Source organism: Colobus angolensis, unplaced genomic scaffold, assembly GCF_000951035.1.
Source record: "Colobus angolensis palliatus isolate OR3802 unplaced genomic scaffold, Cang.pa_1.0 Scaffold3, whole genome shotgun sequence".
In the NCBI taxonomy this organism is placed as follows: Eukaryota; Metazoa; Chordata; class Mammalia; order Primates; family Cercopithecidae; genus Colobus; species Colobus angolensis.
Window position 1 is genome coordinate 16,456,501 of NW_012116265.1, and position 11,305 is coordinate 16,467,805.

At 44.0% G+C, this 11,305-nt stretch overlaps 1 protein-coding gene across 1 annotated transcript in view; it reads right to left on the minus strand.

The window, feature by feature from the left end:
• SAMD15 (sterile alpha motif domain containing 15) overlaps window positions 1-11,131 on the minus strand; it is a 15,165-nt gene extending 4,034 nt beyond the window's left edge. The window contains exons 1-2 of the mRNA XM_011949496.1: window positions 9,182-11,131; window positions 7,524-7,622 (exon numbers count right to left, since the gene is read on the minus strand). Of these exons, the coding sequence (XP_011804886.1) occupies window positions 7,524-7,622; window positions 9,182-10,861 (1,779 nt within the window). The 5' untranslated portion in view covers window positions 10,862-11,131. The remainder of the gene's footprint in view (window positions 1-7,523; window positions 7,623-9,181) is intronic.
• Window positions 11,132-11,305: the final 174 nt, after the last annotated feature.

Here is an 11,305-nt window from a genome sequence, read left to right on the forward strand (position 1 = left end):
CCTGCCACCGCGCCCGGCTAATATTTTCTTTTTGTATTTTTAGTAGATACGGGGTTTCAACATGTTCGCCAGGGTGGTCTCGATCTCCTGACCTTGTGATCTGCCCGCCTTGGCCTCCCAAAGTGCTGGAATTACAGGCGTGAGCCACCGTGCCCGGCCCGTAATTCTACATTCTAAGGTGGTAGCTTATACTCAGTGCGTGGCATCATGGTAGAACACCTACTTCACATGGCCTCAACCAGTTACTTGCAATGCCTGCAGTTTTCAAGAAGATTATTACTACTATATTATCACTGTAACTTATGTTGATCATTGTTTTCAAAGGCTGCTGTTCTTTTATTTGTAAGCTACTGATGGTTTTGCTTCATCACCAATTTATTGTGTATTGTTTATTACCTCATAGTATGTAACTATGCATATTTGTATAATTGGAACCTATAATTTATATGATCTAAACCTAAGGACAAAGACATAATTGTTGTGGTTTAAAATATGAATCATCTATACCACTATTATTATTATTATTATTATTTCAGAGATGAGGTCTCCCTCTGTTGCCCAGGCTGGAGTGCAGTGGTATGACCATAGCGCACTGCAGCCTCAAACTCCTGGGCTCAGGCATTCCTCCCACCTCAGCCTCTGGAGTAGCTAAGATTACAAGTCCGAGCCACTGCAGCCAGCCTATACCAGCACTATTAAAGCAGATGTATAGTCTCCTTAAAATCTGCTTGTTGATTCATTTAACAACATGGATTAATCTTAAACGTATTTTGCTAAGGGAAGGAAACCAGACCCAAAGAACATGCATTATTTGATTCCACTTATGTGACATCCAAAACATATTGGGGATTAGGGTAAAGAGATGGGCTGACCACAGAGGGAAATTCTAGAGTAACAGAATTGTTCTGTATGGTTCTTTGGTGGTGGATACATGACTGCATGCATTTGTCAAAACCCACAGAACTACACACAACAAATAATAGTTTTACTGCATGCAAACTTTTAAAAAGCCAAGAAGTGAGGATGGGTACAGTGGCTCATGCCTGTAATCCCAGCACTTTGAGAGGCCAAAGCAGATGGACTGCTTGAGCGCAGGAGTTTAAGACCAGCCTGGGCAACATGGCAAAACCCCATCTCTACCCCCTCAAAAAAGTACAAAAAGTTAGACGGGTGTGGTGGCATGTGGCTGTAGTCCCAGCTACCTGGGAGGCTGAAGTGGGAGGATTATTTGAGCCCAGGAGGTGGAGGTTGCACTGAGCTGAGATTGCACCACTGCATGCCATCCTAGGTGACAGAGCAAGACATTGCCTAAAAAAAAAAAAAAAAAAAATCCAGGATGTTGGGATGGAGTAAAGGCTGTGGACAAATGAATCTGACTGTATTATAGAGTAAGACATAATCTCACTGAAGGGGGTGGGGAGGAAAGGAGCTGACCTGTAACTTTAAGAAAACAGCCGGGCGCGGTGGCTCAAGCCTGTAATCCCAGCACTTTGGGAGGCCGAGATGGGCGGATCACGAGGTCAGGAGATCGAGACCATCCTGGCTAACACGGTGAAACCCCGTCTCTACTAAAAATACAAAAACTAGCCGGGCGAGGTGGCGGGCGCCTGTAGTCCCAGCTACTCCGGAGGCTGAGGCAGGAAAATGGCGTTAAACCCGGGAGGCGGAGCTTGCAGTGAGCTGAGATCCGGCCACTGCACTCCAGTCCGTCCGGGCGACAGAGCGAGACTCCGCAAAAAAAAAAAAAAGAAAAAAAAAGAAAACAGTGCTCTGTCTAGATACTGTAAGGCTAAAGACAGAAACAGTTGTACACAAACACTGAACTCTATTTGGTAAATCTGTTTTTCACAGGGAAATATATTTACGTATAAGGAGAGCCAAGTTTCTCAATGTCAGAAAAAGTAGTTATAAACAGGCAAGGGGGTATAATCCCAACACTTTGGGAGGCCAAGGCGGGCGGATCACCTGAGGTCAGGAGTTTGAAACCAGCCTGGCCAACATGGCGAAACCCTGTCTCTACTAAAAATACAAAAAAATTGGCCAAGTGCAGTGGTGGGCGCCTGTAATCACAGCTACTCGGGAGGCCGAGGCAGAATTGCTTGAACTTGGGAGGCGGAGGTTGCAGTGAGCCAAGATCGCGCCATTGTACTCCAGCCTGGGTGACAGAGTGAGACTCCATCTCAAAAAAAATGAGCAGAATTTGTAAAGGGAAACACAGTAACTTTATAATGAGGAAACCTGACAGACAGCACCTTAACCAAGTGATGAGGGTAATGTTTCTAGCAGTAAATCATGTTGCTATCATGTACCTCCTGATATGATGAGATGGGAGGGGCTCATCACCTCTGTGACTGGTTTCCCCCAAATCCATAACTTCAGTCTAATAATAGGAAAGATGAGACAAGGTAAAATTGAGGGAAATTTACAAAATACTTGATTACTACTCTTCAAGAAAAGTGTCAAGATCATGAAAGTCAAAAATAAAAAAACTGCTACCTTTTGGAGGAGACCCAGGAAATATGACAGCTAAGTGCAAATCCTGGATTAGATACTGGAAAAAAAAACCATTTATCAGTGGGAAATCTGCAGAAACCTGAATAACGTCTATAGTTTAATAATACTAATAATACTGATATTAATTTATTAGCTTTGATAAATGTACTATTGTTAACTAAGATGTTAACATAGAGGAAACTGGGTTAAGAGTATACCAGAATTCAGCTGGGTGTGGTGGCTCACGCCTGTAATCCCAGCACTTTGGGAGGCCAAGGTGGGTGGATCACGATGTCAGGAGTTCAAGACCAGCCTAGCCAACATAGTGTTTAATGTCTCCATTAAAAATACAAAAAATTAGCCAGGCATGGTGGCAGGCACCTGTAATCCCAGCTACTAGGGAGGCTGAGGCAGGAGAATCGCTTGAACCTGGGAGGTGGAGGTTGTGGTGAGCCAAGATCATGCCATTGCACTCCAGCCTGGGCAACAGTGCGAGACTCTGTCTCAAAAAAAAAAAAAAAAACCAGAATTCTCTGTACTATCTTTGTAACTCTTCTGTAACACTGAAATTATTTGAAAATTAAAAGGATTTTTAAAAAGAAAAAATTTTTGTCTAATTATACTCAACTGCTGACTGGTTGTTATGAATCTGTGCTATTTAAATAGTTTGCAACAATGCAAGTGTAGTAAAACTGTTGAGATATTGTAAAGCATATAAGGCTATACCTTATACTATAAAATCATGCATACAACAGGAATAAGTAACTCATCAAGGTTCTTCAGATATTTATCACAAAATTTTTTTGTTCATCTGATACAGTGAATAGTTAAAATATTTTAAGAATTATTTTCTAAGAGAAAAATGAAGCAAGTGTAATGCTAGCTTGTCTAGCTTGTCCTTAGAATAACTGAGATTGACTTTCTCTCTCCTTTTACCAAGCTAAAGGTATCACTACGAATGGGAAAGACAGGACAGTGGATTCAAGCGCTTCCTTGTCTGGCGGGGAAAGGAGAATTAGTGCTTCTTTTCTCCTGCAGTCCTCACCAGTCTCACACACATATTTTGCTCTTCTCTGGTCATCTTAATATGTTGCACTAAGGACAAAGGGACAAGTAAGTTATTTCTGCAGGTGAAGCATGAGTAATTCAAAAATTAAGGAAGTAAATGCGGGCTTTGAAGGTAACAGAAAATGGCCATAAATTAGCTGCAAGGCTTGTATAGGAAGTGCACAGTGGCAATGTTGTTCAAATTCTTAGCAGCATGTCCAGAATTCCATACTCTCAAGCAATCTGCTTTTTCTTCCTTCCTTCTATTCTCCCAAAAGTCCATAAATGATGATATGGGAGAGTCAGCATGAAAAAGATAACTATACTATTTAACTGTTGTTATGGGATAAATTGTGGGTGTACTAGGTGCTATAAGTACAACGGAGACATTTTAAAAGCTTTCTATATCAGTAAGGAAGATAGCTACAGCATACTTGAGTTCATGTATGACCTCCTAGAAGTTACATGTCTTAGAGCATAATCAGTTTTTTGTTTGTTTGTTTGTTTGTTTTTGAGATTGAGTCTCGCTGTCACCCAGGCTGGAATGCAGTTCATGGAGAGCACGATCTCAGCTCACTATAACCTCCGCCTCCCGGGTTCAAGCTATTCTCCTGCCTCAGCCTCCTGAGTAGCTAGGACTACAGGCACGCAACATGCCTAGCTAATTTTTGTATTTTGTATTTTGAGTAGAGAAGAAGTTTCGCCATGTTGGCCAGGCGAACTTCTGACCTCGGGTGATCCACCTGCCTTGGCCTCCCAAAGTGCTGGGATTACAGGCGTGGGCCACCAGGTCCGGCCATAATCAGCTTTTTCATATGGGTCTAAGTGTCAAGCAAAGCTTATCTAACATACTTTGAATGTCTTGGTCTTTATGTTACTCTAGTGACCTCAAGGGAAGGCCATATTTGTCTGAGGTGACTGTGATAATAAGTATCTCAAAGTTGGCTTATTCAAATTTCTTAGATATAAGGACAGACCACTGGGTTCATCATTTACTCTTGAGGATTTCAGAAGATTTTTAAAACCTCTCCTGTCTTGCAAGATAAGAAAAAGCATAATTAGAATTTTTATTATTGCATGTTGATATTGTACTTTTGGAATTAGAAAGCCAAGGAAGCTGAATGAATTGTCTGACTCTTAAAAATGCCTTCTCATGATAAAAAGCTGAAATTCTTGGTACTTAAATGTTCCAGGAATTTGACAGGTTACTATTTTGCTAATTCTGTTTCTTATTATTACTTTTAAGCAAAAGCAAGTTTATTAAGAAAGTCAAGGACTATGGCTGCTCCATAGGCAGAGCAGCCTGTTCCTTATTTTTATCTAGAAAATTCATTATACCTTAAGTAGAAATTAGAGTTCATAAGCACAGCTGTATCATCTTTGAACATAAAAAGAACACAATATTTATCTGGCAGTAGTTGGTAGTTAAGTGAGGGCATGGTTGGAAATACAAATATATAATAAATGATCCAGGCCAGGCATGGTGGCTCATGCCTATAATCCCAGCACTTTGGGAGGCCTAGGTGGGTGGATCACCTGAGGTCAGGAGGTCAAGACCAGCATGGCCAACATGGTGAAACCCTATCTCCACTAAAAATACAAAAATTAGCCAGACATGGTGGCACGTGCCTGTAATCTCAGCTACTTGGGAGGCTGAGGCAGGAGGATTATTTGAACCTGGGAGGCGGAGGTTGCCATGAGCTGAAATCGAGCCACTGCACTCCAGCCTGGGTGATAGAGCAAGACTGTCTCAAAAATAAATAAATAAATGATCATTTCCACATCATAATGTTTATAGTACATGGAAGTTTATGGTAACAAAAATGTGCACTTGGAGAGGCAACACAGTGTAGGGTTTAAATAGAACATGGATTGGGAAGTCACACAAGATGGACTTAAATCCTGGCTCTTAAACTTATTATCTGAATATAAGTCAGGCGTAGTGGCTCACACCTGTAATCCCAGCACTTTTGGGAGGCCAAGGCCGGCAGATCACTTAAGGTCAGGAGTTTGAGACCAGCCTGGCCAATATCATGAAACCCTGTCTCTATTAAAAATACAAAAATTAAGCCAGGCACAGTGGCTCATCCCAGCACTTTGAGAGGCCAAGGCAGGCAGATCACGAGGTCAAGAGATCAAGACCATCCTGGCTAACATGGTGATACCCCATCTCTATTAAAAACACAAAAAATTAGCCAGGCATGGTGGCACGCACCTGTAGTCCCAGCTACTCGGGAGGCTGAGGCAGGAAAATCGCTTGAACCTGGGAGGCAGAGGTTGCAATAAGCTGAGATCGTGCCACTGCACTCCAGCCTGGGCAACAGGGCAACAGAGCGAGAATCCGTCTCAAAAAAAAAAAAGAAAAAAAATTAGCTGGGCATGGTGGTGCACACCTATAGTCCCAGCTACTTGGGAGGCTGAGGCAGGAGAATCGCTTAAACTCAGGAGGTGGAGGTTGAAGTGAGCCAAGGTCACACCACTGCACTCCAGCCTGGGTGACACAGCGAGACCCTGTCTCAAAAAAAAATAAAACCAAAACAAAACAAAACAGAAAAATCGCATTATCTGAATAGCTTGTTTCACCTTTCAGGGCCCCAGTTTTCTCTTCTATAAAATGAGAATTAGTGAAATAATACATATAAGAGGCCACAGTAAGCTCTCAGCAAAGGATAGCTATTAGCAGAATTCAAGAAAGTAAACGCTCAGTTAGGACTATATGTTTAATAATTTAAAAAGCTTCCTTATATCTTGTTGCTACTAAAAGGACTCGGGTATTCACAAGTGTAGTTTTCTTATTTCCAAACCATATGACTTATGGAATTACAAGGTTATAAAGCCAGTTGAAGAGTCATCTAGGGAAGAGATTCCAGAGCCTACCCAGCCCTAATGGATCCAAATTTCTGCAGGATGAAGGCTAGGAATGTATCTTTTTCAAAAAAATCTCATTTGATTCTGAAGATGACCCAAGTTTGGAAACCACTGAGGTGGAGCATTTCGAGGCATGGGTGTGCTGAGAAAAACCATGGTTATGCCAAGAACTGTTCATTCTTGGAGGGTTATTGGGGTGGGGTGCTAAAGGAGAAGTTACCCGTGAGATTGTTTGGGATGCTTTGTAAATTGCAAAGCACTACAAATGGAGGGTACTGTTATGCGAAGGAGTATAATCATGAACTGTTGGTGCTGGAGATTTTAGAAAACTGAGGCTCAGAGTGGTTAATGTAGCTTGTTTCAAAGTTAGGCAGCAAAGCAGGCAAAATACATATGGTGTTATATAAGTGCCAAATGGGTGTCAGAGACACGAAATGTCATGAGAACTCGGGATGGGGGCTACTGTGGGCTGGGAATATTACAAAAGACTTCTTGGGGAGATGCAAATGAGGAATTGGTCTTAAAGGATGATTAAGATTCATATTAGTAATACAGAGGATGGGGGAACTGAGCAAAGACATAGAGAGAAGAATGCATCAGGCAGGTTTGCGAAGGTGTGAGTTAGACCTGGTGGTAGGCTGGAGCACAAAATTCATGTGGAGGAGTGGTAGGGGAAAGAACTTGTGGAGGGCCTTAAATTCTAAACTAGGGAGCTGAGACTATCTTGGTAAGCAGAAGGGATCCAAAGAAGGTTTCTGAATAGTACATAAGTAGGTGGAAAGTGAGAGCATAAAAGCAGGGCCCTTGAATCCAAAGGGCCCACGGAGAAAGGCTAAAAGCAGGAGGCCACTGCGGTGTTCTAGGCATGAGGCCATAAGGTTTGAAAAGTAGGAAAGAAGAAAGCCAGATGGTCTAAGTACCATAGGAGCAATGGACAGTTCTTGGAATATTTATGGGGATCAAAGAGGAGGCAACCGCTGTGAACCTAAGGGACTGGAATTATGATGACACCACTGACAGAAATGGGAGGCCAGGCTGGAGGCAAAAAAGGTTGGTTTGAGACAGATGGTGGCACTGTTACAGTGCTCTGTAGGGAAACTTTGGACACAACTCACCTTCATGTCTTCAAAGTTTGTTATCCCTATCTGAGGGAGGTTTGAGCAGTTGACGTGAATGAGTTTTCGGCCACTGATGAAGTTTGTGATAAAACACTCCTGTCAATACAAGGACATCACTTAAAAAAATGCACTGCAAATAGAAGGAAGAAAGGCGGGGAAGGGGGAGGAAGGGAAGAAATCATGTTTGTTCTATCCTGAGACAAAAATATTTTTTCTTTTCTTTTTTTAGAGACAGGGTCTTCTTGCTCTGTCATCCAGGCTGGAGTGCAGAAGTCCTGGGCTCAAGCAGTCCTCCTGCCCGAGCCTCCTGAATAGCTTAAATTTATTTTCTATCCTAATAATGGCACAATTTGTCCATGTAAGCTCTTTATTAAATTTTACACTGCTCTTTAACCTTTCTTTTGGCATGGTACAACCAGTGCTTCTTCATGTCTCAATTACATTTGTAAGTATAGTAGGTACAAAAGGTTTCAGATCTTGTATTGTTTTGTGGTAGCCTTAAACCTAGTTGGCATCAGTGAAATAAGAGGTTTACACTGTCTTTTTATTAAAACTATTTTTGGTTAACTGGCTAACTTGAATTAATACACTTCTGTGCTTGTGATACATGTGACATTATTTGGGGCCGACACTTTAGAGTAATAGCACAAATTCAAAGAAAGGGAGCTGCCATTAAAACAACTTGATAAAGTACCAAAAAGCCTACCTTGAACAAAATCTACTTAAAAATACAGTTTTCCGGCCAGGCACGGTGGCTCAAGCCTGTAATCCCAGCACTTTGGGAGGCCGAGACGGGCGGATCACGAGGTCAGGAGATCCAGACCATCCTGGCTAACACGGTGAAACCCTGTCTCTACTAAAAATACAAAAAACTAGCCGGGCGAGGTGGCGGGCGCCTGTAGTCCCAGCTACTCCGGAGGCTGAGGCAGGAGAACGGCGTAAACCCGGGAGGCGGAGCTTGCAGTGAGCTGAGATCCCGCCACCGCACTCCAGCCCGGGTGACAGAGCAAGACTCCGCCTCAAAAAAAAAAAAAAAAAATACAGTTTTCCATGAAAGGAGGTCTAAGGCGGGGCACGGTGGCCCACGCCTGTAATCCCAGCACTTGGGGAGGCTGAGGCTGGTGGATCATGAGGTCAGGAGATCGAGACCATCCAGGCTAACACAGTGAAACCCCGTCTCTACTAAAAATACAAAAAATTAGCCGGGCGTGGTGGCGGGTGCCTGTAGTCCCAGCTACTCAGGAGGTACTGAGCAGGAGAATGGCATGAACCCAGGGGAGGTGGAGCTTGCAGTAAGCCGAGATCGCACCACTGCACTCCAGCGTCGGCGACAGAGTAAGACTCTGTCTCAAAAAAAAAAAAAAGAAAGAAAGAAAGAAGGTCTATATACTCTTCTCGGTCTTTTATTCAAGGATTGCAGAGAAGTGTAATCACTGGAAGAGGAAAAACAAACAGATGTGACCCTCCCTTCCTCTCCCAAAATACAAATATACATCAGTGGCAAGGCCAAAATTAAAATCCAAGTTACCTCTACCACAGTCCAGGACTTTTTGATACTCCTTCCGGTAAAGAGGTAAGAGCTCAAGCCAGGTTAGAAGGAATAAGAGGTAGACAGATGAAAGCATGTGATTTCAAAAAATCTTATTTTTGTATACCTTGTATTGAGGGAAGCCTAGCTGGCTAATCCACTCTGCAACTTTCTCTGGATCCCAATTAAGATGCTCAAATTGTAACTCAGTCCCTTGTTTTGACTGGGTTTCATCATCTTCAGAGACCAGTTCCTTCAAGTCTTGGGACAAATCTACAACTTCCTTTTCATGAACGAACTCGCTTAATTCTGTCAGAGACTCTGAGGGATCTGAGTATGAGCATACTTCACTGACATCAAGCGACTTTTGGAGTGGTTGTGAAAACTTGTAATGTGTACCAATGGATTCTTCACTTTCTCTGATAGATCCTAATGCGTAGTATTCTTTTTTAAATTCGTCACTTAGTGACCACTTTCCTCTTTTAGGCTCACGGAGCTCTAGCTCATCCTTTCCTACAGAATACTTAGACTTGATTGGTTCTGGCCTGTCTTCCTTGGAAAATTCTAAATGTGTCTCTCTTGGTTTGGTTTCATCTGGTAACTCTAGATTTTCCTCCTCAGTTGGCTTTGTTTGTGTTTTCTCTTCAACTTGTGGGTTGATCTCCTGTGGTAGCACTAGACCAGTCTCCTCTGGTGGTTGTGGATTTTTTTCCTCATTTGATTTTCTTATCTCTTCTGGACTTTCTGGTTTCATCATTTCTGATTGTTCTAGAATTGTTTCCTCATTTGGTTTTCTTGATTCTTCCTCGGGAAACTCTAATTTGATCTCTTCTAGTGGCTCAGGGACGTTCTCATCAGTAGACTTTCTTGACTTGTGGTCTGGAAGGTCTGGGTTAGTCCGCTCAGGTAGTTCTGTCCCTTTCTCCTCAGTTGCCTTTCTTTGCATCTCCTCTGCAACCTCTGGTTGAGTCTCTTCTGGAGGCTCTAGACCTGCCTCCTCACTAGACTTTCTTGGTTCCTTCTCTGGAAATTCTGGTCTAGCTTGCTCAGGTGGCTCTGTCCTTTTCTTCTCAGTTGACTCTCTTTGTGTCTCCTCCGGAATCTCTGGTTTGGTCATCTTTGGTGGCTGAAGATCTGTCTCTTCAAGTGATTCTCCTGGTTTCTCACTTGGAAAATCTGGTTTGGTCTGCTCTGGAGGCTCTACAACTGTCTTTTCATGTTGCACTCTAAGTGATTCCTCTGGAAACCCCAGTTCAGTCCCCCCCTCTAGTAATTCTAAATTTATCTCTCTGACTGTGGCCCCTGAAACCTCAGACATGGTTTCCGTTGGTGGCACTGGATCTGTTTCCATAGCTAACTCTAGGAACACATCCTCTGTAACATTTAGTTTAGCCTCCTCTGGTGACTCCAGGTCTGACTCTTCATGCGTTTCATCCACAGGGGCCTCCAAATCTTTGAAAAACTCTCCCATCTCTCTTTCCGACTTTACCTCTTGGGGAATCCCTGGTTCAGTTTCGCTTGGTACGTCTCTCTTGGACTCTTTGGCAATTCCTTCCAGGGACGTCCCGCCAGGTTTCAGCTGCACGTTCTTAGCACTCCTTGGCTCTCCCTCTCTGAAGTCCTCTTCCTCGGTCTCTGGCTGTGGCTCGTGATAAATCTCTGCTGGTAGCTTCGAGTCTGCCTCTGCCATGGTGTCTCGTTCGGCATTTTCATATGATTTATGAAGTTCAGGCAGTTCAGGCCTCTCAGACTCCGGCTCTCCATCTTCATCTGGGCCGGAATCGTAATCCTCCGGGACTTCAGCCATTTGCAGCTCAGCGGAGGCGCCGCGGCTTCCTAGCAACCCCAACTTCCGATAGCGTCTCTATGGATACCACGATTTCCGGCAGTGTATTCCTGACTCTTCCCCGGGTTTTGTTTGTTCTTTCAAGTCCTGACATTAAAAATCGGCACGCGGTAACCTTCCCTGTGGCCGCATCGCCAGCCTCCGCGGGCCGGAGCTACTGCGGCCGCCCCTGGCTCAGCTAGGTTTTCAAGCGGCCGCCGCACCGCTTCTTCCGGCCTGCAGGCTGCGCTCGGCTGTGCCCCGCGGTCGCTCGGCCTTCGGCTGTTTCCGGAGCCACTCGCGGCTGGCAGAGGAGAGCTCCGAGCGCGGGCTGCAGATGTCTGACCTGCAGGCGGCTGAGGGGCCGGGCTCCTGGAGCCCCACAGCCCGCCGAGGTTCGGCTGGCGGCGTCGGGGACTGCCAGGA